The 25,408-nt window shown below is 38.1% G+C and overlaps 1 protein-coding gene and 1 long non-coding RNA gene across 2 annotated transcripts in view; one reads left to right on the top strand and one right to left on the bottom strand.

Annotated features, from left to right (window-relative positions):
* LOC135970991 (uncharacterized) overlaps positions 1-3,047 on the bottom strand; it is a 95,758-nt gene extending 92,711 nt beyond the window's left edge. The window contains exon 1 of the long non-coding RNA XR_010586975.2: positions 3,007-3,047. This is a non-coding gene — a long non-coding RNA (uncharacterized lncRNA). The remainder of the gene's footprint in view (positions 1-3,006) is intronic.
* Positions 3,048-3,143: 96 nt separating this feature from the next.
* MAD2L1 (mitotic arrest deficient 2 like 1) lies at positions 3,144-10,928 on the top strand. Its single transcript, XM_045392820.3, has 5 exons — positions 3,144-3,345; positions 4,185-4,331; positions 7,929-8,049; positions 9,075-9,178; positions 10,072-10,928. The coding sequence occupies exons 1-5, from the start codon at positions 3,273-3,275 to the stop codon at positions 10,242-10,244; spliced, it is 618 nt and encodes a 205-aa protein (XP_045248755.1). The 5' UTR covers positions 3,144-3,272; the 3' UTR covers positions 10,245-10,928.
* The last annotated feature ends 14,480 nt before the right edge of the window (positions 10,929-25,408 follow it).

Here is a 25,408-nt window from a genome sequence, read left to right as displayed (position 1 = left end):
CTGGAGAAGGTGGAATAAAAGCCAGGAATTTACAAAACACACAGGTAATTCTTCTACATGATCAAGTTTGAGGTCACTACCCTAGACTGTCCTGTACACAATCCATTCTACAACCATTACTGAATTAACATTTTTTAAAAATGCCCCTTTAATTATGTCAATCCTAAGAACCTAGAAAACCCTGGTACCCCCTATAAAATCAACACAGATGGGTATTCACAGTTCTCTAAAAGTGACCTCATTCATCCATCCAACCTATTCTTCAATTAGAAAATGTTTTGGATTCTTCCATAAAGCTCTCCTAAGCAAATATTCATTCATTCAACAAACATTTATTGAAAATCCACTAAATGCCATCATGGATCTTACAGGTGTTAAAAATAAATAAAATAAACATGGAAGTCACAGTTTAGATATACATCAAGGCCAACTGCCCATAACCACATAACCGAAAGCTTAAGTCATCCTGATTTCCCTGAAATGCTCTAATCATAAACACAAAACACAAGCTTTACATTTTTGTTAGTATGATTCTGTGAAATTAAGCCAATCAACTATAGACAAATCAACTTAAACAGCTGTTTGCCCCCCACAAAAAAATCTTAATGTATAAGAACCAATCATGGAAAAGCTCCAAATGCTTCCTCCTTTATCCTTATAAGCTGTGCCATTATTGCTGAGTGCAAGTTTCTTACCACCCTTCCCACTTGGTTTGAAGTCTCCTAGAGTCTGATCTGTACTTTTTCTATGACAATAAACTTTTAGATTCATCCTAATTTTATTTTTGATACAAGAAAACAGATCAGGTATAACACAAATCATTATACAATTTTTTACCATAAAAGAAATGCTCTGAAGTAGCACTATGAATGCTATGAAAATACTTCAGAGAGGTCCTTATACAGTTCCGAAGGGCCAACGAAAATGTCTTTAAGCAAAGTAACATTTAAGTTAAGAAAGAGTGTGAATATAATTAGGAATCTGAGCAGATAAAGTGAAATTTCTGGGTAGAGAAGGAATGTACATTATGGAAAGTACTAAGGTGGAAAAGAACATGGAGGGCCAAGTTATTGAAAGGAGCAGACAGACGAGGAAAGTAATCTAATAGCGGGCTTCCCATGCAGGCAGAAACCAGATAAGGCCAAACTCATGAACTTCGAATTTTCATTAAAAAAAAAAAAAGTATAAATATTTAAACCGAAGTAGACTACAAACTCCTCAAAAGACACAGACCATTCCTTCTAAACCTCATGTCTTATGTCTCCTCATAGGGTACAGACATTTAGTACTTCCTCTGTACACAGAAAAATCATAATTATGCCAGTCTTTTAATTTCTAGAATTTCCAGGTTATACTAAATTATTTGTAGCTTCAGAGAACTTAAAAACTACAATACCATGAAACTCAAGAAAATCTTTCCGGAAGTGCTGATTGTTAATATCAAGTTCCTTAGAAACAAGAGGCAGTTTTTATGTGGAAAAACATGGGCACCATGTTCTACCAGCGTGATGCCAAAATTCTAGCTCTACCCAAGCTTCCAGTGGAAGGCGCGAAGGACATCCAACTCTCTTGCTTCTTACTCCGCACCTTCCCTGACACTGTTCTTCACATCAAGGATTGTGATTTATACACACACAGAGATGAAAGGATTTAAGGAAAATTTACTGGGTCAAGTCAGCCTGCAACCTATCACACCCATCCCTTACTCTTCAAACTGATCAAAACATGATATACAACACTGTACAGGCAGAACTCTAAGCCAGTTCCCCACATTCCTGGCCCCTAGAGAGCACACCTACATAATCCCCTCCCCGGAGTCTGGGTAGGAAAACTACAAATATGAGCAGATATCACTTCTGGGACTAGGTTCATCAAAAGGGAGATGTGACTGGGTCTGACTTAATCAGGTGAGCCTTTAAAAGGGGCTGGGGTCTCCCCGAAATCACAGAGATGGGAAGTGTGAGAAGGCTTGTGGAAGGGCTAGCTGACAAACATAGCTGGCCTCTGGCCAACAGCTGGCGAGACAAAATGGACCTCAGTCCAACAACCCCAAGGAAATTCTGCCAGAGGGCTTAGAAGGACCCCAAACCTCAGATGAGATCCCACTTGCAGACCCTTCGATTTCAACCTTGTGTGACTGAGCAAAGCAGTCAACAATGCCACGTCCAGACTTCTGACCTACAGGACTGAGAAAACGAATAGGTGTTGTTTTGAAGTCACTGATGTGTGGTAATTCGTTATGCAGCAAACGGAAAACTAACAACACTCAAGTATTTCTCTTATAATGTCTGGCAGATATGAGAGTTTTTCAGGCGTCGTTTTACAAATATCTTCCTAGCTGCTTTAAGAATAAACTTCTTTCAAAATGGACATGAACATTAATTGTGCAATATGTCCTTAATAATTCTCACCCTTTTCAATGAAAAGTCATTGAGTTTGGTGAGTCAAGATTCATTGAAAAATTCTTCAATGTTGATGGGCCTCTTTGGTGAGGTGACCTTATTCCTGTCCTGCCCCCTAAGGGTGGGCAGGGTGGACAGAACGCAGCCTGGACTTCCGGATGCAGCCCCCTACCGCCCGACTTGCCTACCCCGCTGGCCTCGGAGGGGTGGCCCTAAGCCCAGGACAGACGTGGACAAAGGGCAGAAAAAAGGATGCAGTTCTCTTTAATCCCTAACCCAATTTCTCGGGAAAAGCCGCGCTCCCACACAGAAGGCGAACCCTCTAAAGCTGTGGGTTGGCTGCTGTGCACGTAGTCGCTTTAGGAATTCCCAAAGCATCTAGCGGAAGTTTAGATCTTTCACTAGGGGTCACATGGGCCAGTACGGGCGCAGCTGGCAAACCGTTCCTTTCAGTTTGAAAGTATCTTGAAACTCGGAAACTGTGCTCCTTGGTCTTTCAGTTCATAAGCCTAGAGAGCGGCTACTGAAATTGGAATCGACATCTTCTTCCCTCGGCCCCAACTAGTAAACCACGACCAGAAGACACAGCCTAACCTAAACCTACCGGAGTGTCACAACCGGCAAGCGCGAGCAGGTCCACCAACTCCGCCTGCGCAAACCGGCCGTTCCCGCGAGATCGCAGGAAGGCGGAGAGAAAGGGCAGGGCCCCGCCGCGTGGGGCGGGGCTTAGAGGCTCGTCGCGCCTGCGCAGAGGACCGGACAACGCGCTGCGTCGTTACTTTTGAAACGCTTGGCGGGGAAGTGCTGTGGGAGCCGCTGTGGTTGCTGTCCGCCGAGTGCAAGTGCGTGCCTTTGTTTGTGTCCCTGGCCATGGCGCTGCAGCTCTCCCGGGAGCAGGGAATCACCCTGCGCGGGAGCGCTGAAATCGTGGCCGAGTTCTTCTGTAAGTCCTCGCGCCGGCCATTATATTGGGGGGAACTGAGTCGTGGCGGCTCAGTAGGCCCACAGCTCGGCCTCTGAGACCGGAGAAGTAATCTGGGAGCGGCGGCTGCAGGCTGTTCCTCCTGACGCGTTGCTATAACGTGGAGCTGCAAGCCTGCGTGCTGCTGGGGCCTACCTCGCGGCGTAGCCTCTTCCGGAGCGTTTCTTCCTTTAAGTGCAGATCCGTCCCACCTCCCACCCCTTACTTTCCGATACAGGACACAGCGTGACTGGGGTGGGTCCCAGTGTGGGTGTGTATGTGTGTGTTTTTTTTAACTGCGAGAGCACCCTCACCCTCCCACTCTAAGTGATTATTAGGCATGAGGCTGGCGGTAAACAAGATTTTGGGAACCCTTGTTCTCGAACAGGCCAGCTGCACGTTGTAAAGGAACCTGGCAGGATTTGGGAGGGAAAGGGGAAGATACAGGCTTGTCTGGAGCAAAGTGACTATTCAGTCAGTTGCTGACTCGAATGCAACAGCCTATTTTGACATCCTCTAGCCTCATAATCTGAATTTGGACTTGGATTACAATGAGGTGAAATTTGGCAATAGTAGGTTGATACACTTTGGCTTTTTTTTTCCTTGGCACGTGAAAACAATTATCTTTTTTTACTTAGATACAAGACTTTTAAGGATTTTTAATGCCACTTTGTACCTACTCTGCTTTCAGCAAGATACACGTGTGTTCAGTCATTTATAGCTGTATAGCCTAATGAAAATATAGCCACATCCAAATATATTTTATTTTCCAGAGTTATGCAGTGATAATGAATTTTCTGTAACATTTCTTTTGCTTGCAGCATTCGGCATCAACAGCATTTTATATCAGCGTGGCATATATCCATCTGAAACTTTTACTCGAGTGCAGAAATACGGACTCACCTTGCTTGTAACTACTGATCTTGAGCTCATAAAATACCTAAATAATGTGGTGGAACAACTAAAAGGTATTTAATCATTGGAAGTAATTTGAGTCTTGCAGATTTTTTAGCATCTCAAGTGGTCATTTTTCCGCTCTGCAAATAGAAGTGTACTCACATCTCAAATATATTTTAAGTTGAGAGGAAGCAAATAATATATAAAATGGAAGAAATTCACTCTTCCCCCACTACATTGTGAGTGGGCTGAATATTTTGATGTAAGAAATCTGATATGGCTGAAAAATAGTCTTCATCAACTCCCTTAGAAGTGGCTTTCGCAGTTAATGTGGCCAAATGGAACAGGTTGGAATTTTACATAATTATAACGGTGTTCACTATCTGAGAAAATATACACTACATATTCTCAATATAATGTATTTTCTGTAACTAATTAGTTTTCTGTAGTCTAATGTTATCATTAGATTAATATCAAGGAAATTGGATTCAACCAGATAAACTTCAAAAAAAGAAAAAGATTAGCTGCTAAATGACAGAACACTCACAGTTTTTTTGTTTGTTTGTTTTGTTTTTCACATATTTCTGTTTGTCGTTTTCAAAAATTCTGCCGGTGATTCAGTAAGCCTTTTCTGTCTGAACGTTCGTTTTTCTTTAGTTCGAGAAATTGCTGTATTACCTGTCGGGTGAATACTTGTTCTTCATCTATTTCTTTTTCCTTTCTAGAATTCCTGTTAGTTTCTCTTTCATGTTACCCTCCACTTAGGATTCTCATTTCTAATTTTTCAAATGTTTCTCCCATTTGATCTTCTAAAATTTTTGAAAGTACTACAGTGGGCATCTTTTTTTTTTTTTTTTTTTTTTTAGAAATTATTTCTTTTGTTGTTGACCAGAAATGTGTCTTTGTTTTGCCATTTTTATTGCATTTTTACTAACCTATTTTTAATATGCCCTTCCGATAATGGCCATGTGAACTTTTTTAGCTTGATAACTCTCTTTCAACCTATACTATCCTCTAGATAAACTGTTAACATTGCCTTGCCTTTTATGTGTACAGGAGTGGAATGCCTCAACAACCTGTGGATGTTACGTCTTAAATTGACAGGCAAGGGAAGATAGCCCTGTTGACATTTTGGCCTGGATATTTCTTTGGTGTGGGTGCTTTTCTGTGTGTTATAGAATGTTTACCAACATCTATGGCCTTTACTAACCAAATGCCAGTAACAAACCACCTTGCTCTGACAACCAAAAGTGTCTCCATAAATTATATTGCCAGATGTGCCCAAGGGGACAAAATTGCCCTTAGTTGAGAACTGCTGCTGTAGTAGATTGGTATTGTCAAAATAGCAAGATGAGACCTCTTTTGGTGTGGGAATAGACCTCTGTTCTCAAGTGTACACAGGAAAGACATTGATAGGAGTGTCCACCTCTCCCAGAGTTGCATCCAAAATTGGGGGTCAGGAATAAATCATCTGTAGTGATTCATAGGGCTGCACTCAGATCATTTGGCCTGGAACCTCTAGGCAACTATGGATGTGTGTTTCCATCTTAATTTGCTAGAGAAGCAAGCATTGCCTAAGCCAATGGTTTTTAGGTTGTCTTCTTTGAGACTGCATTGAAGCCAATGGTTTTTAGGTTGTCTCCTTTGAGACTGCATTGATGACACTTCACGTTATGTGTGTCTAGACCTTCCTATTTAACTTCTCCCTTTTATTTTAGTTAAAGTGGAAAAATTGCTCTTCCCTAGAGGCAAGTTGTTCTGTTTGTTTTTTGTTTGGAGTCTCACTCTGTCACCCAGACTGGAGTGCAGTGGCGTGATCTCCACTCACTGCAACCTCTGCCTCCCGAGTAGCTGAGATTATAGGCGCCTGCCACTATGCCCGGCTAATTTTTGTATTTTTACCAGAGACGTGGTTTCACCATTTTGGCCAGGCTAGTCTTGAACTCCTGACCTCGTGATTCACCCACCTCTGTCTCCCAAAGTGCTGGGATTACAGGCGTGAGCCACCACACCTAGCCAGTTGTTTTGTTTTGAATGTCATTTCCTCTAGCCTTTTTTAGGGTCTTGATCCTGTTCTCTGTTATATTTTCTGCTTCTGTGTTTTGATTTTAATTATCCCCATTGTTTTCATCTCTCCAGTTTTAAAGGAAGAACAAATTACCACCCAGTCTCCTCCTTTTCAGAGTGAAACTCATAAAAAGTTGTTGATAAATGCCAGGGATCACAAGGCCCACAGGCCGCATCCAACAGGTGGCCTGTTTTTGCACTGCCCACAAGCTAAGAATATTTTTACACTTCAGGTTTGTTTAAAAATAAGCAACAGAGACCTTGGTGGCCTATAAGCTTAAAATATTTACTAATTACTCTTTTTTGTAATTTTTCTTTACAAAGTTTCTTTACAAAAACTTCGCTGACTCCTGAATATGCTGTTTCAATTTCCAAGATTACTTCAAGGCTCAATCTGAGCCCCCGTTCTGTCTTTATAATTTCTCTATAGGTGATTTCTGACCTGTGTATAGCTTCACTAGCAACCTCTGTGTAGTCAACTCACAAACTTATATATCTATCCCAAAGCCTCTTTCTCCAGACTCATATATTCAGCAGCTATATCTTTATGTAGCTATCCCAGAGATAACATATACTCAAGCATACTAAAAATTAAATTTAGGATCATATCCAAAACTGATACTCTTTAATTTTCTCTCTGTCAGTGGCTAAACCGTCCAAACAGAAATAAAAGAAACTTGGAAGCTGTCCCTGAATCATGCTTCTTCCTTACTACCATGACTAAACCCAATAAATTTTAACCATGAAATCTCTTACATTTACCTACTGCTTCGTCTCTACCAGTTTATCCTCCTACAAGCTTTCATTAACTCTTGCTCGAATTACTGATGGACCAACTAGTGTCTCTAGATCCCCTCTTTAACATCTCCAGTCTACTTTCCATATCACAGCTAGAATGATAGTTTTGAAATACAAGACTAATTGCTTTACATCCTGCTTCACACACAGTAATGACTTCACTGGTCTTGAAGTGCATATTTTTTAAATTTGATCCACCAGGCTTTGCGTGGTCTGGCTTCTATTAATCTTGCAAGGATTGTATTGTTTTATTTTGTTTGTTTGTTTGTTTCTTGATTGCACTTGTAGTGAGCTGCTTCCAGTCTTCTAGTTATATGCTCTTCCCTTGTGAGTATTTGAGGCCTGTATCTTCTTTCCTATCCTTTTGCATATTTAATGCTGTTTATCCCTAGAGCTAAACTCAAACCTTTTCTGACCTCCGTAAGTGGCTCAAATTTTCCTTCTTTTATGCTCTCATTGCATCTTACATCTCTCTTTCATAGCAGCCATTACAATGATAATTTGTCATTTATTGGTGTGATGAGTAGATGAATGCCCATCTCCTATGCTTTTATCTTGGATTAGGATGAAAGTACCATATGTTCAGTATTCTGTCCTCAGCACCAATTACTGTACCTGGTACAGATACTGAGAATTTGAAAACAGAAGTTAGAGTATTGATGGTGCAAATTTTCTTGCACGTAGGAGGAAGTCCAAGATAGCAGTGGTAGGAATTTGCTGAGGATAGGGAGTAGGACCTGAGAAGAGAGCTACTTTATGATGCAGTGGACCAAGAAAGATGCCTTCATTTTTATGTGTTGCAGATTGGTTATACAAGTGTTCAGTTCAGAAACTGGTTGTAGTTATCTCAAATATTGAAAGTGGTGAGGTCCTGGAAAGATGGCAGTTTGATATTGAGTGTGACAAGACTGCAAAAGATGACAGGTAAGTAGGAATTACATTATTTCTACTTTGATATATTTTTTCAAAACTTGTTTTTATTACCAATTGAGTTCTAATTATATTGAACTAGTTTTATATAAAATATAGTTTGTTTCTAATTTATATTTTCTAAGATATCCTCAGTCACCTGTGGAAAAGAATTGTCGGTTTAACATATCATTGATTTGTATATATATAATTGCCTTTAGTCTAAATCAGCAATTTTCAAACAGTATTTATGGTGGTATATACAAAACTACACATGATATACTAGATGAACCATTTAATGAATTGTTCTAAGATGTTTTTAACTATAAGGAATTATATTAGATTCACACAATTTATGATGTAGCTCTGCTGTACTTCCTTTAATGCCATCTACTTCCTAAGACACTTGATAAATTTCTGAAAGTTCCAGACTCCCTGGAAGAGAAGTGTCTGTCTTTATACTCTAATGTTTAGCATTGTCCTAGGCATGCTTTTCTATAAACTGGGAACCATTTCTTACAGTGAAATGTAGTTTGCTTCTGAAGGCTTTGGTTTATTTTAGGAAATTTTTAGCTTATAAAATAATTTGATACACAATTTAATGTTTTATTTGAGAAAATAGGAATTTAGACATTTAGGCATTACTAAAAGTGCCAAAATGATTATACCAATTAAATATTTTAGATAGCATTTGTTATTTTATTTCAAGAGATGCTGAAGTTTCCTGAACTTGAAATGATTGGCAGATTTTCTAGTCATCTGATACTAAATGACCTGACACTAAGACCAGCTCTAAAAGATGCCTGGCAGGATAAATGAAGTAATGAGGATGTATGTTGTGCCTACTAGGTTATAGGTCCAAAGGATACTTTCATTCACAGTTTTTACAAACCTCCTTTTTAAAGCACTGCTTATTTGATGTTGAGAGCATTTAATCAAATAAATAATCTTACCACTATGTTTGAAATAACTTAAAACCTAAAATGAATTAATTGATTGGGTGCACTGTTGATTTTTTTTTTTTTTTTTTTTTTTGACAGTGCACCCAGAGAAAAGTCTCAGAAAGCTATCCAGGATGAAATCCGTTCAGTGATCAGACAGATAACAGCTACGGTGACATTTCTGCCACTGTTGGAAGTTTCCTGTAAGTATACAACTTCTTGTTGGATTAAATTGATTGGCAAAAAGACTAAGCTACTGCCTTAATCACCCCTTTATTCAATTTTGTCTTGTCAGATTTATGTAATATAAATTGAAGAAAAAACATTATAAAGGAAAATTAATGTATCATAGTCTCCCTTTCCACAAGGAGACCCACAGTGACTACCTGAAACCATGGATAGTATGAACCCTGTATGATGTTTTTCTTATGCATACATACCTGTGATACAATTTAATATGTAAATTAAGCATCGTAAGAGTTAATAAACTGGAACAATTATAACAATATGCTGGCATCACTATTCTTGTGCTTTGGGACCATTATTTTTATTTATTTATTTATTTATTTATTTTGAGACGGAGTCTCACTCTGTCGCCCAGGCTGGAGTGCAGTAGCGCGATCTCGGCTCACTGCAAGCTCTGCCTCCCAGGTTCACACTATTCTCCCGCCTCAGCATCCCCAGTAGCTGGGACTACAGGCACCCGCCACCATGCCCAGCTAATTTTTTGTATTTTTAGTAGAGACGGGGTTTCACCATGATAACCAGGATGGTCTCGATCTCCTCCTGACCTAGTGATTCGCCCACCTTGGGCTCCCAAAGTGCTGGGATTACAGGCGTGAGCCACCGCACCCACCCTTGGGACCATTATTAAATAAGATAAGGGTTACTTGAACACAATCACTAAATTGCACAGAAATTAGATACAATATTTTCTTTATTAAGATAAATGTTCATTGAGCAAAATAAATTAGTGATTAGAGGCCAAGCCAAATGACCTTTTCCAGCAGTGAGTTGTTCAAAATAGAAGAGAGGCAACAAGATTAGTTTTACTTTTAGAAAGTAATGTACTTTAATGATCTTATCCCCAATTTAGGTTCATTTGATCTGCTGATTTATACAGACAAAGATTTGGTTGTACCTGAAAAATGGGAAGAGTCGGGACCACAGTTTATTACCAATTCTGAGGAAGTCCGCCTTCGTTCATTTACTACTACAATCCACAAAGTAAATAGCATGGTGGCCTACAAAATTCCTGTCAATGACTGAGGATGACGTGAGGAAAATAATGTAATTGTAATTTTGAAATTTGGTTTTCCTGAAATCAAATCATCTACAGTTAATATGTTTTATTTCATTGGTTAATTTTTACATGGAGAAAACCAAAATGATACTTACTGAACTGTGTGTAATTGTTCCTTTTATTTTTTGGTGCCTATTTGACTTACCATGGAGTTAACATCATGAATTTATTGCACACTGTTCAAAAGGAACCAGGAATTTTTTTTGTCAACGTTGTGATGTATATTCTTTGAAGATAGTAACTGTAGATGGAAAAACTTGTGCTATAAAGCTAAATGCTTTCCTAAATCAGATGTTTTGGTCAAGTAGCTTGACTCAGTATAGGTAGGGAGATATTTAAGTATAAAATACAGCAAAGGAAGTCTAAATATTCAGAATCTTTGCTAAGGTCCTGAAAGTAACTAATAATCTATAAACATGAAATATTGCTGTATTAGCTCCTTTTGACCTTCATTTCATGTATAGTTTTCCCTAATGAATCAGTTTCCAAATTTGACTTTAATTTATGTAACTTGAACTTATGAAACAATGGATATTTGTACTCTTTAATGTTCTGTGATACAGAACTCTTAAAAATGTTTTTGTGTGTGTGTGTTTTATAAAATCAAGTTTTAAGTGAAAGTGAGGAAATAAAGTTAAGTTTGTTTTAAATTTGTCTTAAAAATTTTGATACTGGTTTGGTGTTGATATAGTTAAATGGTAATTAGAATTGATTCAGCATAACTATTGAATTCTTGTTCCTATGAAGTTATAGAACTTAAAGATACAAAGTTGAGTGAGTCTTGAGGTGTCTTCAATCTAATGGATAAACTTTGATCACATCCTGTTGATCTCATAGCAATAGACAAAGCTATTACTTCATCATTGTGAAAGGATAAATGTCCTTTGGAATTAGTCCAACAATTCCAGTTGAACAAATGTTGATTTTAGTACTTTACTATACTCTTAGCCTTATTATCAGCCTACTTTTCTTTAGGTATTTAAATACTATGCTTATTCCTGTGCTTTCATTAATACCTTCATCTGGTACATGCTTTCTATCCAGTTCTCACCTGTTTTTCCAAAGTCAATTTAAGGCAGATTTGTAAAGTCTTCTCTCATCTCTAATCTAAATCTGACCTCATTTTGTAAAAATTCAGTTTATTAATGCTTATTATTAGACACTTAAGTTCTTTATGTGTATGAAGTAATTGCAGATAGTCTGAATGTGTTCATTCAGAAATTACATATTGAGCAAATACTGTGGATCAGTGGCAGTTTCTGGGTTCTCAGTGACAAATTTGTAGACTCTTCATATCTTTATGGAATAAATGGAGCACTGGTGTTACCCAGCTAGATGATATCAAGAAAATGGCCAATAAATGCTTCATTTGTATTTTAACTATTTGAGATGTCAGACTAAATTCTGTGAAATCACTTTTTTTTGCCCCAAGATGGAATCTTACTCTGTCGCCCAGGCTGGAGTGCAGTGACGCAGCTCAGCTCACTACAACCTCCGCATCCCGGATTCCAGCAATTCTGTCTCAGCCTCCCGAGTAGCTGGGATTACAGGCATGTACCACCACGCGTGGCTAATTTTTGTATTTTTAGTAGAGAGGAGGTTTCACCATGTTGCCAGGCTAGTCTTGAACTCCTGACCTCATGATCCACCTGCCTTAATGTCACAAACTACTGGGATTATAGGCGTGAGCCACCACGCCCTGCTGAAATCACATTTTTAAAGGTTGTGTGTATATTCTGGTCATTTCAACTCAGCTACCGTTATTAACAGGATTCAATTCTTAGATTTTTGTATCATTTGCATGTTACTGTTTACTCTGAGGTTTCTGGGGAGCTAGTCATGACGAGTCATTTTAACCCTTACAGATTATATAATCAATTAAGAAATACGCATTTTGGGCTGGGTGCTGTGGTTCACGCCTGTAATCCCAGCACTGGGAGGCCGAGGCAGGTGGATCACTAGGTCAGGAGTTTGAGACCAGCCTGGCCAAGATTGTGAAACCCCGTCTCTACAAAACATACAAAAATTAGCTGAGCATGGTGGCGGGCACCTGTAATCCCAGCTACTTGGGAGGCTGAGGCAGGAGAATCGCTTGAACCCGTGAGGCGGAGGTTGCAGTGAGCCAAGATCGTGCCACTGTACTCTAGCCTGGGCAACAGAGCAAGACTATTTCAAAAAATAATAATTAATAATGTATAAAATACACATTTTGGAGCTGAGCGGGAGCCAAACTATGAACTTTATTGAGGTGAAGCTAGACTGGAAAAGCTTTGCCCTGTAGCTCCAAGTGGACTGTCCCATCCTCTTTTTAGACCTTGAGGCTTACCTCAGGAGGAAGACATTTAAACCAACAGCTGAAAGACTTGTGAGTGGTTTCTACACCATGTTAAAGAGAAGGTTCTTCTTAAGACAGCATGATGGGTCTCTAGGCCTGGCCTGGACTCTGGCTCAGTGTTGCTTACCATATGTAGAGGGATGAACAGAGGTTAAGCCCATCATGGTCTGAAGTAGAGCCCAGGAGGAGTGGAAATATATCTGGCTTTCAGGATCCTTTTCCCAGTGTCATCAGAGAAGTCAAACCTCTGTGAGAAGGTTTATGCTGAGGTATAACAGTCTCATGTATTGGTTGACTTTTGCTGCACCTAGCTCATTCTGTTGGAGGGACATTGGTTAGGACTCTGAAAGCCAGCTTTTTCACACTGACCAAAGCAAGTGAAGGCCAAGCCAAACTTCAATGGGATGGGACCAGGAAGTATACTCCTCCCATGGAGGTGGTGGAAAGGGCACCAGGAAGTTTGATGACAGTTATCTAATGGACTAGAGACTGGCAAACTTTCTGTAAATGGCCAGGTAGTAAATAGTTCTGCTTTTGAAGGCATATGGTCTCTTGCACCTACTCAAGAGGCTGAAAACAGCCATAGACAATACATAAATGAATGAGCATGAGTGTGTTCCAATAAGAAAAAAAACATAGCTGTTTGCTTTGACCCTAGGGTTGTAGTTTGCCAGTCCTGTAATAGATCACAGTTTGCTCTTTTGGTCACAAATATTCAAACCCCTCCCTAGTTCAGAGCATTTGATATTGTAATATTTAAAGCTCACTTGTAAAACATAATTTGTTGCCTCCATCCATAGTATCTCAAACAGAATGTCTCTCCCAAATATACCTAAATTCCATATTCTCCAAAGCACAACTAGCTATTTTCTTGACATACATCCTAACACACCCCACAGTTCACAATTTGATCTGAAAACTTGTTAAGGGAGGCTTTTTGGCATGTGATGCCATAAAAAGAGAGGTATGGGCTCTCCTTTAAATAGAGGCATGGACTCTTTATCCTATTGTGAGTCTCATAAAAAGAGACCCTTTTTATCATTTTTTCACTATATGGACACGCATGCTGAAAAATGCTTTTATTAGTATAATGCACTAACATTTCTTATGTTCATTAACCTATATATTTTAGCATATAGATTCAAAGATTATTAGCACAATAAGGTAGATAACTTCATAGACCATTTCTTCATCTTGTTTTCATTTAGTATGTAAAATTTATTTAAAATTTACGTGAAAGATCAGAATAGCTATATAATGCTACATTGTAACTCTTATATTTTCCACCAGATGTCACTAATGCTGTAATATTCAAATTAAGATGACTGACTTTTGGTTCTAAAGGCTATAAGGTTATTGGAAAAACAATGTTACGCATAACATTGGAATTTCTGGCTGCAAATATATAAATACATGAGGGGAATAAACACTTAGCGTTTATTATTTACTCATTACGTGAATTTTTATTTAATTCTCATGCTTTTGTGTACAAGTAAAACTGGGGTCAATGGGCACACAAATTGTGTCGTGGTTTTTGAAGTTTAATGGTCTCTTCTATCCCTGGCCAAGGAAGTATGCAAATTATGTTGTGGTTTTTGAAGTTTAGATGATCTCTTCCTTCTATCCCTGGCCAAGGAAGTTCATCCTGACTCCCCAACAAGCATAACAAAAGGATTGTTTCATCACCTTTTTCCTCTTACCCTTTACATCCTTTTAGCAATAAAGTGTTCAGAACAAACTGGCTTTCCTTTACTGTGCTTTGCAAAACTTGTTCATGTTTTATTGGGTGACTTTGTATTTACACTTTCCTCAGATAGTCTGTTGTCAGATGACTGACCAATGACTGGGAGGAACCAAATACAGAGGATTTTATCCTATGCCTAATCTATATTGTCTACAGAATAAATCAGGTATCAATTTGTGAACAGGGGTGAAACGTAATTTTGCAACTAATCAGAAGAATTGTTTGTTAAGTAACCTTAATTACTCAGTCTTTGGTGAATTGTTTTTGGATAATTTCTTATTCCTTTTTTTAAATGTATGAAATATTTCTAGTTATTTTGTTCAATGTGACTGATAAAAGTTTATGTTGGAATAGCTGTGAAATGGAAACTGTCTACTCAATTTTAAATTTTATTAGTTATATATTTTTTTAAAAATAGATCTTTTAGAGATCTTTCCATTCTTCATAATTATGACTTTTAAAGCCAGCAGTATTCACTAAGGCTTAAAAAAAAAAAAAAAAACCTAGTTGGGCAAGCTACTTAATCTTCATTAGAGTTGACAATTCTGTTCCAATCTGGCAAAAACATTGTAGCCCTAGCAACAAGACTATTAGAAAAGGCCTAGAGAGAAAAATGTCAGACTTGACCCTCTGATTACACAAGTCGGTTTATGTTACCATGTCACCTATTTTTGTCCTCCACCATGTGATCTATTTTTATACCAGAGAAACATAATATAGTTACATTTATTTGTACAAAGCCCATTTCATCTACATTTATCTGCACCATTTTGCTATGCAAGCTTGTTTACACAAAGGAACTTACATGAGATCAAAGTCTTTTTGTCTTGGGATTTTATCTGTGCTGAAAAAGGCATCCCAAATATAAGCTGGACCACCCCATAGTCCATTTCCTTGCAAGGGAAAGATTCCAAACACTTAAAAAAGCTTTCTAGATATGGACATATCTAGTGGATGCCTAGACATGGATATGAATTTCTTTCTGAAATTACAGTCTCACTGACCAAGTACGGATGCTGGTGGTTTTAAAGATTGGGTCTGTGATGTGCAAAGTATTTCATATCTAACATGCAGTTATTGGATCACTGTGTTCATACTCAATAATAGTCAGTATAGCTCTGTAAAAACAGGCTGTAAAGCCTACAGCTTCCAAGTCTAGGAAAGGAAATTCATGGGTATTGATCATCTACTGTGTGCCAGGCACCTTTGAAGTGTTTTACATCTATTCAGCTGTCTCCTAAATGAATGGAGGTTGGGGTTAGTGGGGAAATGGGAGACTTGGGCCATAAGCTGTGGTCTTAGAAACTGATAATGGGACATGGGGAGAGCCATGAGATAAAGGAAATGAAGTCTGAGTTCCAAATGAGGAGTCCTCTGGAGCAAGGAATAGCCCTCAAACCTCAGTTTACGGCTGTGCGGGGAGAAGAGGGTGGGGAGAGAAGGACTGGATCCAAAATGGAAGTTCTACAACTCTGCTGATGCCTCCATGGCCCCAGAGGAGACCCATAAAGCAAAACCATGAAGAAACACTAGGGAGTCCAAATCCTTTATAGAGCATCTTTAGCTCGGTTTGTGGGCAGGGAGGGGATCAGACCAAATTCATTCATTAAATGCATTATCTCAATCCTCACAACAGCCCTGTGAGAATTGCTATCGCCACTTCATAGATTTAAGAACTAAGATTCAAGAAGGTTAAGTAATTTGCCCAACTGCAAACATCCATAATCCATGTGCTGGCCCAATTCCCAAACCAATAGGAACCAAATCCTTTTATTATATCTTGTTTCCTCTCAGAGTCTAGGGGACAGAGGAGGGTTCTCCTGCTCCAGACTTAGCCACAAAGAGATTAGAATACCACGTGAATCTCCAAATTGAGGAAGTGAGAACTTGTAGTCACAATATTAGAGTATTGCATTAACTTTTTCATAATACTGCCATTAAATGTTCACACAGGGCATTTTGCTTTAAAACAGGAGTATTCATTTTCTTTCCAGCAACGTTTCTTCTCTAATTCTTCCACTTGTTTTTGTAACCAATGATGTGTTGGAATTTGTGTTTAACATGTAATCCTGATCCTCCTACTTTGTGAGTTTTAACCAGCTTGAGACAAGATGCAGGAAACAGAAGGAGATTGAAATTTATTCTATGTATTATTACCAAAATTACAGCACTCTATAGTAAAGCTGGGTTGGAGAATGAGCCTTTGCTACTCCTTCTTAAGTGAACCAAGCAGCCTGTGGAGTCATAGGTGGAAGGACCAGACAACTTCATTCTTCCTTCTCCAGCCCAACTCCAACCTGGGAGGAAGCCTTGCATGCTGAGTTGCCAAGGGCAAAATTAGAAAGTGCTGTACTTGAGCTCTTACAAGCCATAGAAACATTTCTTTGCTGCTTGGGATGGACTGAGAGAAAAGGTGGAGGGAGGGCCCCAGAATATTATTCCAGTGCTGTTTTCTGTCATCAGGATTGGAACAGAAACCCTAAGAGTGGAGTAACAAGCATCCTTCCTGCTATTTGCCAGCTTTTTCGTCTCGGTATATTACAGTGTGTGTTCCACTGGCATTATGTAAGTTGATTTTAGGTAGCATGATGACAGACTTTTTTTTTTTTAAGTTTTAGTTATTATATATATGTTGTAATCAGAAAAATATGTGACATTTTAGCACATTGTTTATCATGAGTAAAAAATTGAGCAAAAGATTTTAAAAGTATATACAATATTTAAAGAAAAATATTATATCAGTATTAGTGTGGGTAATCTGCAGACATGAAGGCCACATACATATGAAGGAAGGTTGGGAAACAATGTCATAATCCACTGGACTTAAGCAGCTTGGAAGTAAGCCAGGGTGGGCTGTTCCTCTCAGCAGGGAAGTTGCTTGCTCACAGGACCGTTGTGTTCTCACTTTCCTAAACCCTCCTTCTTTCCACACTAATTCCCTCCAGAGCTGCCAATGGGCATTTCGCTTTTTGCCAACAAAAGTCTCTAGCAACATGAGTCAGACAGAACTGTATGCAGCACCCTAAGCAGAAAATGTATTCCTCATTCTATTACTAATTATGCTTAGTCATGTTGTCCAGAATGAATGAATGTATTCATTTTATATTCATGTATACATTCATTAATGTATTCATGAAATGAATGCAAAGACCAGATCAACAACATAAAAATATTCTAAAGTTGAACAATATGAAACTCTTCTCATTTTTTAACCCTCCAAACTAAATTCCCTTGCAAATGAAAGGCCCATAGAAATTAAGTCAAATTCCTTCATTCCCAATTCTATACAATTGGCTCATTCTCAGCCAGAGGGTCTTACACTGATCCCTGGGTTCCTATAAGTTCAGCTGTAACCTGGGCCAGCTTTCATAGGAATGGGTACAGCTTCTTCAGTCTCTTCAAAATTAATTCAAATTTCTAACTAGTTCAGCTCTCCAAGGGGTAACTAATCGCAAAAGAAACTGCGGCTCCGCTACACAAGTTATTACAAGCAAAATTATGGTCCCCAAGTTAAGTGAATGGTGTAATTTTTTTGACACAGCTGTTGCCACCCAAAGAGCATGGCAGATAATGGTACCTGTGTTGTAGACAGAAGGACCTGAAAACAGCTGGGTTTCAGTTCCAGTGAAGGCCAGTCAGCTGCGCCAGTGTCAAGAGTTCACAGGCTGTAAATCTATATACACTAAGCAGAAACTGCCCATCAACAATTGTGCTTCCACATGTTGTGTGTGTCTGTGTGTGTGTGTGTGTGGTGGGGGGGTGGTGGTGGTAGGTGTGGTGGCAATGCTTCTGGCAAAGTCCCCATGTATATTACCTACTTTCTCAGTAACTGACATTTGAGATATTATTCCTTCTTAGAAAATGTAAATATTCTGGTTTCTTCATGTCTAGCTTTCATGCTTTTAGCACTTCAATGCAAGGCTGTGATTAATCTAAATATCTACTCTCAAATATCTTCAGGTGTACTCTCTCCAGGAGCGTGAAGTCTCTCCTTTGTGGAAACATGAGGAATTGAGTAGTGACCATCACTCTACTCCCTTAGCACTATTTTAACTTAATAATATATCACATTTTATTTGTTCAGATAATAGTAATTGTCACCACTATTGCATAGGCTTTTCATTCCTACCTAGGCAGGTCAGGTTGGTCCCAGCTGACCAATAGTTAACCATAGTCAAAATTTAAAAAAAATCAAGGATCACAGAAAGAGCCGGTGAGTCAAGCTTACTCTTCTCAAGAAATAAGAGAATGATGTCAAAGCTTAGCAAAGCTTTAAGGAGATTCTAGATCTGATGGATTGAAATCGTCAAAAATTAGTATTCCAAAGAATTAGGCCCCTGTAAAGACAAAACACAGTAAATTGAAAGAAGACTCCAGACAACGTGAACTTCAGGGCAGGTACTTTTTCTGTTGCCCTTTTATTTCTTCCTGTCTCACTTGGACCTGACCATGAGTATGAGGAGAATGACTGCAGCTGGGGAAAGAAAGAGTGCCAAGAGCTGCAGCTGCAGAAAGTTTTGTTTTCATTTTTTTAACTTTTATGGTGTAAAATTAATATACTCATAAGTTAATAAAATGAAACAGTACAGAATGGTACCAAATGAAGTGTAAATTATCCACCTATCCTCATTTCCCCACTCCCCACTTCTAAGCTAGCTCCTTATTTTAAAACATGTTTTGTTCTGTTAGTGGTTATCACCATGCCTTTAAGCATATGTTAATATTCCTATTTTTTTGTTTGTTTTTCAACTTTAGGTCACATCTATTGAAAGATGAGAAACTTAGTTCATATTTCTTTATCCATCTACTCCTGAGGTTTTCTAGTCATATTATTTTTGTTCTTCTGGTGGTTATCTTTATAATTTTAAAAATATGTTCAAACTCTAAATTTTGTTACATCAATGTTAGTATGTTGATTCTTTGCTATAGGAAATATGAGAATTTGTGTCTGACATTGCTGGCCACATCTCTCTGCTACCTTAACATTCAGACTTTTGTTTTTTTCCATTATCAATTTTAATACTAGTTAGATTCTCTTTTATAGTTATTATTGTCTTCCAGTTGTGTTGATATGTTGACTCAACAAATTGAAATAACATTTTTATTATCCTGATTATTAAATTACCCCTTGTTGATGGATCAAATAGCATGAGTCTAGCTATTAAGGGGAGAAAATGTAATCTAGTTCATTAAAACTGAACATCGAATGTTCCAAGTGTCAAGATCAAAAAGGAGTCCATAAACTCAATCTTCAAGCCTTCTTATTAAATTATTTGGCCAATGTTATATTTAATATCCAAGAAATTAAACAGAAAACATAAACATTTTTGATTGTACTTGATTCTAGCCACCCATTCCTTTGCTTCTTGACTATGAAGATGTTAATATTTGTTAAAAGATCAATTTTTCTTCTGTTCTCTTAATTACCTACTTTCCTCAGGAGTCACCTAGTATATCTGTTCCACTTGGACCTTCTCATTTTTGCTGTTTATTTCTCCTAAATTTTGTGAATCTTAAAAATCTATATGAATGATGGAAAAAACTTGATCAATAGTGGTAGCATGGTTTTCTACTGTGATACTAGGACCCTCCCTTTAATAAAAAGACAGATGCCAGGGCTTGTGTACACAGAAGCTAGGAGTACAATTTAGGGTACATTTAGATATTTTGTTCATCATGTATTTTTACAGTTATTTTGACTTTTTAACATATTGCATTAAAATATTATTTATTTGATTTAGTTAGTTAGGGGGTTCACCCTCAAAATTTTGTGTTCCGGACTTCGTTCTTCTCACTGTGGTACCTGCCTTGAGACAGGGCCTGAAAGAGTAACCATCATTTCCAGTTACGGTCAGCAGAGGGCAGCAAAGGGCAGTGGAGTACGTGCTTGCTCTCGGGGCCTCGGTATCCTTCACTTTGTGCAGGCAAAAAACAGGGACTGGGAAGTCGAGGTCCAGATGGCCAGAATCGGAAGGGAAACTACTCACAGTGACAGTGACCCAGGATGGAGACCAAGCTGAGCAGGGAGTGAAAAGGTTTAGTCAAAAGGGAGCCACAATTCGCAGCCCGGTATCTGCCATAGAGACGTGAGCAAGTAGACCTCGGGGGTGAATCATCACTTGAGTTCTTTCGCGGTCCTGACTGCGACTCCCAGCGTCTCTCAAGCCCAGGGTGTGGCTCCTTAAAGTCTCAGGCATCTACTATCCACCTGGGAGAGAATGCAAACTTCCTGTCTGAGAGTCGGTAACATACTGCCAAGTGCTTAGGGGTTCCAGAACCAGCCATTTTGAGGAGGAGAGATTGAGTGGAGTATGAGCACCAAATACAAACGCTGAAGGATGATGACGATATTCGCATGTATATGCCAGCTAAATAATTTGGGAGCCTGCCTAAATGCGATGTGCTTTAAAATATAGTCCTGCCTCCTGAGCCAACACACATCGGGGAGGAAACATTGTTTCGTTGTGGAAACTGTGTGACTTTGGAAGCAGACACACTGGGCTCTCTGAATTGTTAGGTATGTGGCTCTTGGTTACTTAACTGACCGAGCCTCAGTTTCTCCATCTGTAAAAATGAAAATACTGATTCTTACCTCATAAGGCTACTTCGAGGAAATACAAATGATGTGCATGAACTACCTGGCAAAGAGCTTGGTCACCTGTAGTTGCTCGATTGACTTTACTACCTTTTCTCTGTTCCTTCCCTTTGGTCATGGAAGACGATTAGTAACATTGCTTGCTATTTTGAAATGTAAAGTCTTCCCGTAAGCATAATTGACATTACTGAGAGATTACTGTGTTGGGTACCATACTAAGTTTTCTATGGTACTATTTAAAATTCGTAACAACCCTATGAGGTAACATCATCATCTCTGTCTTGCAGATGAGGACATTGAGGCTTTAATAGTATAACTGGTTTTCCCAGTGTCACATAAGTAGTAAGTAATAATCAGGGATTCAAAACCAGGTAGTAGTTTGATTCCAGAACTCATGCTCTTAACAGTATACAACCTCCTTTTCTATACAGACATTTCATAATCGATTGAAACATTTAAGAGAAAAAAACAGAATTAAGAAAATAGTGTTCTTTGTCAGGCATGGTGCCTCACGCCTGTAATCCCTGCACTTTCAGAGGCCGAGGTGAGAGGATAGTTGAGCTCAGGAGTGTGAAACCAGCCTGGGCAACATAATGAGACCCTGTCGAAAAAAAGAGCGAACGAAAGAAAGAAAGAGAAAGAAAGAGGAGAAGGGGAGAAAGGACGAGGAAGGGAAAGGAAGAAGGGAAAGAGGAAATGGGAGGGAAGGAGGGAGAGAGGAAGGAAGGAAGGAAGGAAGGAAGGAAGGAAGGAAGGAAGGAAGGAAGGAAGGAAGGAAGGAAGGAAGGAAGGAAGGAAGGAAGGAAGGAAAGAAGGAAGGAGAAAAGAAGGAAAGAAAGAAGAGGGAGAGAGAGGAAAGAAAGAAAGAAAAGAGAGAGAAAGAAAGAAAGAAAGAAAGAAAGAAAGAAAGAAAGAAAGAAAGAAAGAAAGAGAAAGAAAAAAAGAAAAAAAGAAAGAAAGAAAGAAAGAAAGAAAGAAAGAAAGAAAGAAAGAAAGAAAGAAAGAAAGAAAGAAAGAAAGAAAGAAAGAAAGAAAGAAAGAAAGAAAGAAAGAAAGAAAGAAAGAAAGAAAAATAAAGAAAGAGAGAGAAAGAGGAAATAATGTAGTTTATCCTTGGGATGTGCCTAAATGTTGGTGTTACTGGCATAGCATCACCTTGTACTGTCTCTTCTATTTGATTTTTAGGGTGAAAATTCAGTGTTTAAAGAAATACATGAGAGACTGCTATGGACTGAATTGTGTCCCCCTAAATTTTTATATTGAAGCCCTCACCTCTCTCTCTCCCTGCCATGTAAAAATATAGTGAAAAAGTGGCTGTCTACAAGCCAGAAAGAGAGCTCCTACCAGAAACTGAAAATGCCAACACCTTAATCTTAGACTTCTAGCCTCCTGTGAGAAATAATTTTTTCTGTGAGAAATTTATTTTCACTGTGAGAAATAAGCTTTTGTTTATTTCTGTGATAAATAAATTTTTGTTGTTCAGCCCAGTCTATGGGATTTTTTCTAGTTTTTTAAATTGTTTTTATATAACATGAAATTTGCCATCATATTATTTTAAGTGTACAATCAGTAGTATTAAATACATTCATAATGTTGGGCAACCATCACCATCATCCATCTCCATAACCTTTTTCATCTTGTAAAATGGAAATTCTGTTACCATTACACAATAATCCCTAGTTCTCCCCTCCCTCCAGCCCCTGGTAACCACCATGCTTCTTTTTGTAGTCATAATTTTGTCTGATAGATCTAGCTGATTCATGTGTTATTTAAGTTCTACCTATTTTTGTCTGGTTGTCCTATTCATTATTGACAATGGGATATTAAAATCTCCAACTATTATTGTAGAACTGATTATCCATTCAATTTTCAGTTTTTGCTTTATATATTTTAATTGACTGTTTTTAGATGCATGCATGTTTATAATGTTATAACTTCTTGCTGGGTTGAGCCCTCTAAGTGTGCAATGTCCTTCTTTGTCTCCTCCTTTGTCCTTGTTCTTTTTGTCCTTTTGATTTAAAGCTTTTTAAAAAAATATTTGTATAGCCATCTCTTCTCTCTTTTGGTTACTGTTAGCATGGAACATCTTTTTTTCATTCTTTCATATTCCATCTATTTGTGCCTTTGGATCTAAAGTGAATCTCAATGTCAGGCACAGTAGTATATGCCTGTAGTGATAGCAACTTGGGAGTCTGAGGCAGGAGGACCATTTTAGTCCAGGAGTTCGAGTCCAGCCTGGGCAACATAGTGAGATCCCATCTCTTATTTAAAAATTTAAATAAAAAAAAAAAAAAAAGTGAGCCTCCTGCACAGAGCATATATTTGGATTATGGTTTTTAATCCATTTGGCCAATCCTTTAATTGGTGCGTTTAATGTGTTTACATTTAAAGTAATTACTAATAACAAAGGCTTACTTCTAACAGTTTGCTACTTGTTTTCTATATGCCTTGTAGTTTTTTGTCAATAATTTTCAGCACATGAAAAGAAGTTCAGCATAATTAAATTCAAGTTAAGTCCACAATAAGATATTACTCCACACCTGTTAGCACAGCTTGCATGAACAGTGACACCAAATACTGGTGTGGATATGGGAAAAGTGGATCACTCGTACAGTGCTGGTGAAAATGTGAAGTGGTACAGACACTCTGGAAAACTGACCGTTTCTTTAAAAATTAAACATGAGACTACCAGCCAGAAATCACATTCCTGGATATTCATTCCAGAGAAATGAAGGCTTACGTTGATTTGAAAACCTGTACACAAATGTTTATAGAGGCTTTATTTATTATAACCCCAACCTGGAAACAAACCAGAAACCCATCAACAGGTGAGTAGTTAAACTGAAGTACAACCACACCATGGAATACTACTAAGTGAGACAAATAGATGAGCTATAAATATCTGCAACAATCTGCATGAATCTCCAGTTATGGTGAATGAAAAAAAAATCTACAAACGTGCCAGTCTTTACACTTGATCTTAGCCAAAAGGCCGTGAAGCGATAAACGTGCCAGTCTTTATATAACATTAATGAAAAGACAAAATTATAGACATGGAGAACAGATTAGTGGTTGCCAGGGATTAAACATGGTGGAGATGGAAGGAAGTTGGTGTGGCTGTAAAAGGGAAATATAGAAGATCCTTGTGGTAATGGAAATGTCTAGTATCTTGATTGCATCAATGTTAATATCCTGGTTTTGTTATTGTACTAGAGATTTGGAAGATATTATCATTGAAAGCAACTGGATGAAAGGTTAATGGAATCTTTCTGTATTATTTCTTACAACCACATGTGAATCTATTATACAATGATCTAACAATAAAAAGCTTAGATTTAAAAAGTTAAAGGATGAGCACAATCTGGGAAAGGAATATGTCAATTTGTCAGTTATCGGATGAGCCTTAGAACCTTGACATCATAATGGTGAGTGACCCTGACTACTGAGGAATCCTCAGGCTTCAAAGATTTGCCTGTGCTGCTCTGCGAGGTGCTGCAGACATGACCGATTTTCAGCACCAAGAATAGAAGAATGAAGGATGTTCACATCAATCGAAAAGGTGGTCATTTAAGGCTTCACTGCACAAGATAATTCTTTTAATGTATAATTTTTGATCATCAAAAAAGTTTTCTGTCTTGTTTCCTCTAAAACATATGAACTGATTCTTAACTTTAGAATGAGTTTCGTGGAGTTAGTCATGTTCATGAGATTTAGTGCTGCTGAGCTCAAGAGAGGTGTCTTTGTAGTCTCAGGGAAGATACTTTCTTGGCTCCATAGAAGACAGTTTTCTGTAGGTCTACGAAAATGTCTGCCCTATTTTTAAAAGACTTTTTCTGATGTATTCAATCTAGCTGGTATTACCTATTATGACCACAGAGTATTATTGGAGCTTGATTATAGCTCAACCAAATAATATTTAAGCACTTTGTTCAGTTAAGCAACTTTTCGACGTTTCCAGTATTATTTGGTCTTCTTTAGCAGTTTTTCTACCAAAATTTAAATATTTATTTCAATAAGATGGGAGTCAATTTTCCAGGATCCTCAGTTACCTAAATTTTCATGCTGATGAGGAACCAAATTTTAAATACTTGTTTGCAAGTCTCTATATAATTTTGTTTTCTATATGTTGGGATGTCTTGTGTCTGTGTGCTTGTTTGTATTTTTATTAGAATTTAAATGCTTGGTATGCAAAAAATATCAGATCCATCTGAGTCTTTTTTTGTACAGTGCAGCATAGTGGCTTAGGTAGAGTAAATGTTAGGTGCTTCAGTGGAAAGATACTTCTAAAAAGTATAAATTGGTTTAAAACATTAGGGAAACATGATTATATTTTTAAAAATAAAGTGAAACCCTATCTCTAAGGATGACATATCTGTGACTTTTATTCAGAATTAACTAGTAATAAATATTTATGGAGAGCTTTACAGTTTAAGAATGCTTTTCATAGCTTACTTCT

This window comes from Macaca fascicularis, chromosome 5, assembly GCF_037993035.2.
Source record: "Macaca fascicularis isolate 582-1 chromosome 5, T2T-MFA8v1.1".
Taxonomy (NCBI): Eukaryota; Metazoa; Chordata; class Mammalia; order Primates; family Cercopithecidae; genus Macaca; species Macaca fascicularis.
This window is presented reverse-complemented; position numbering and strand designations above follow the sequence as displayed.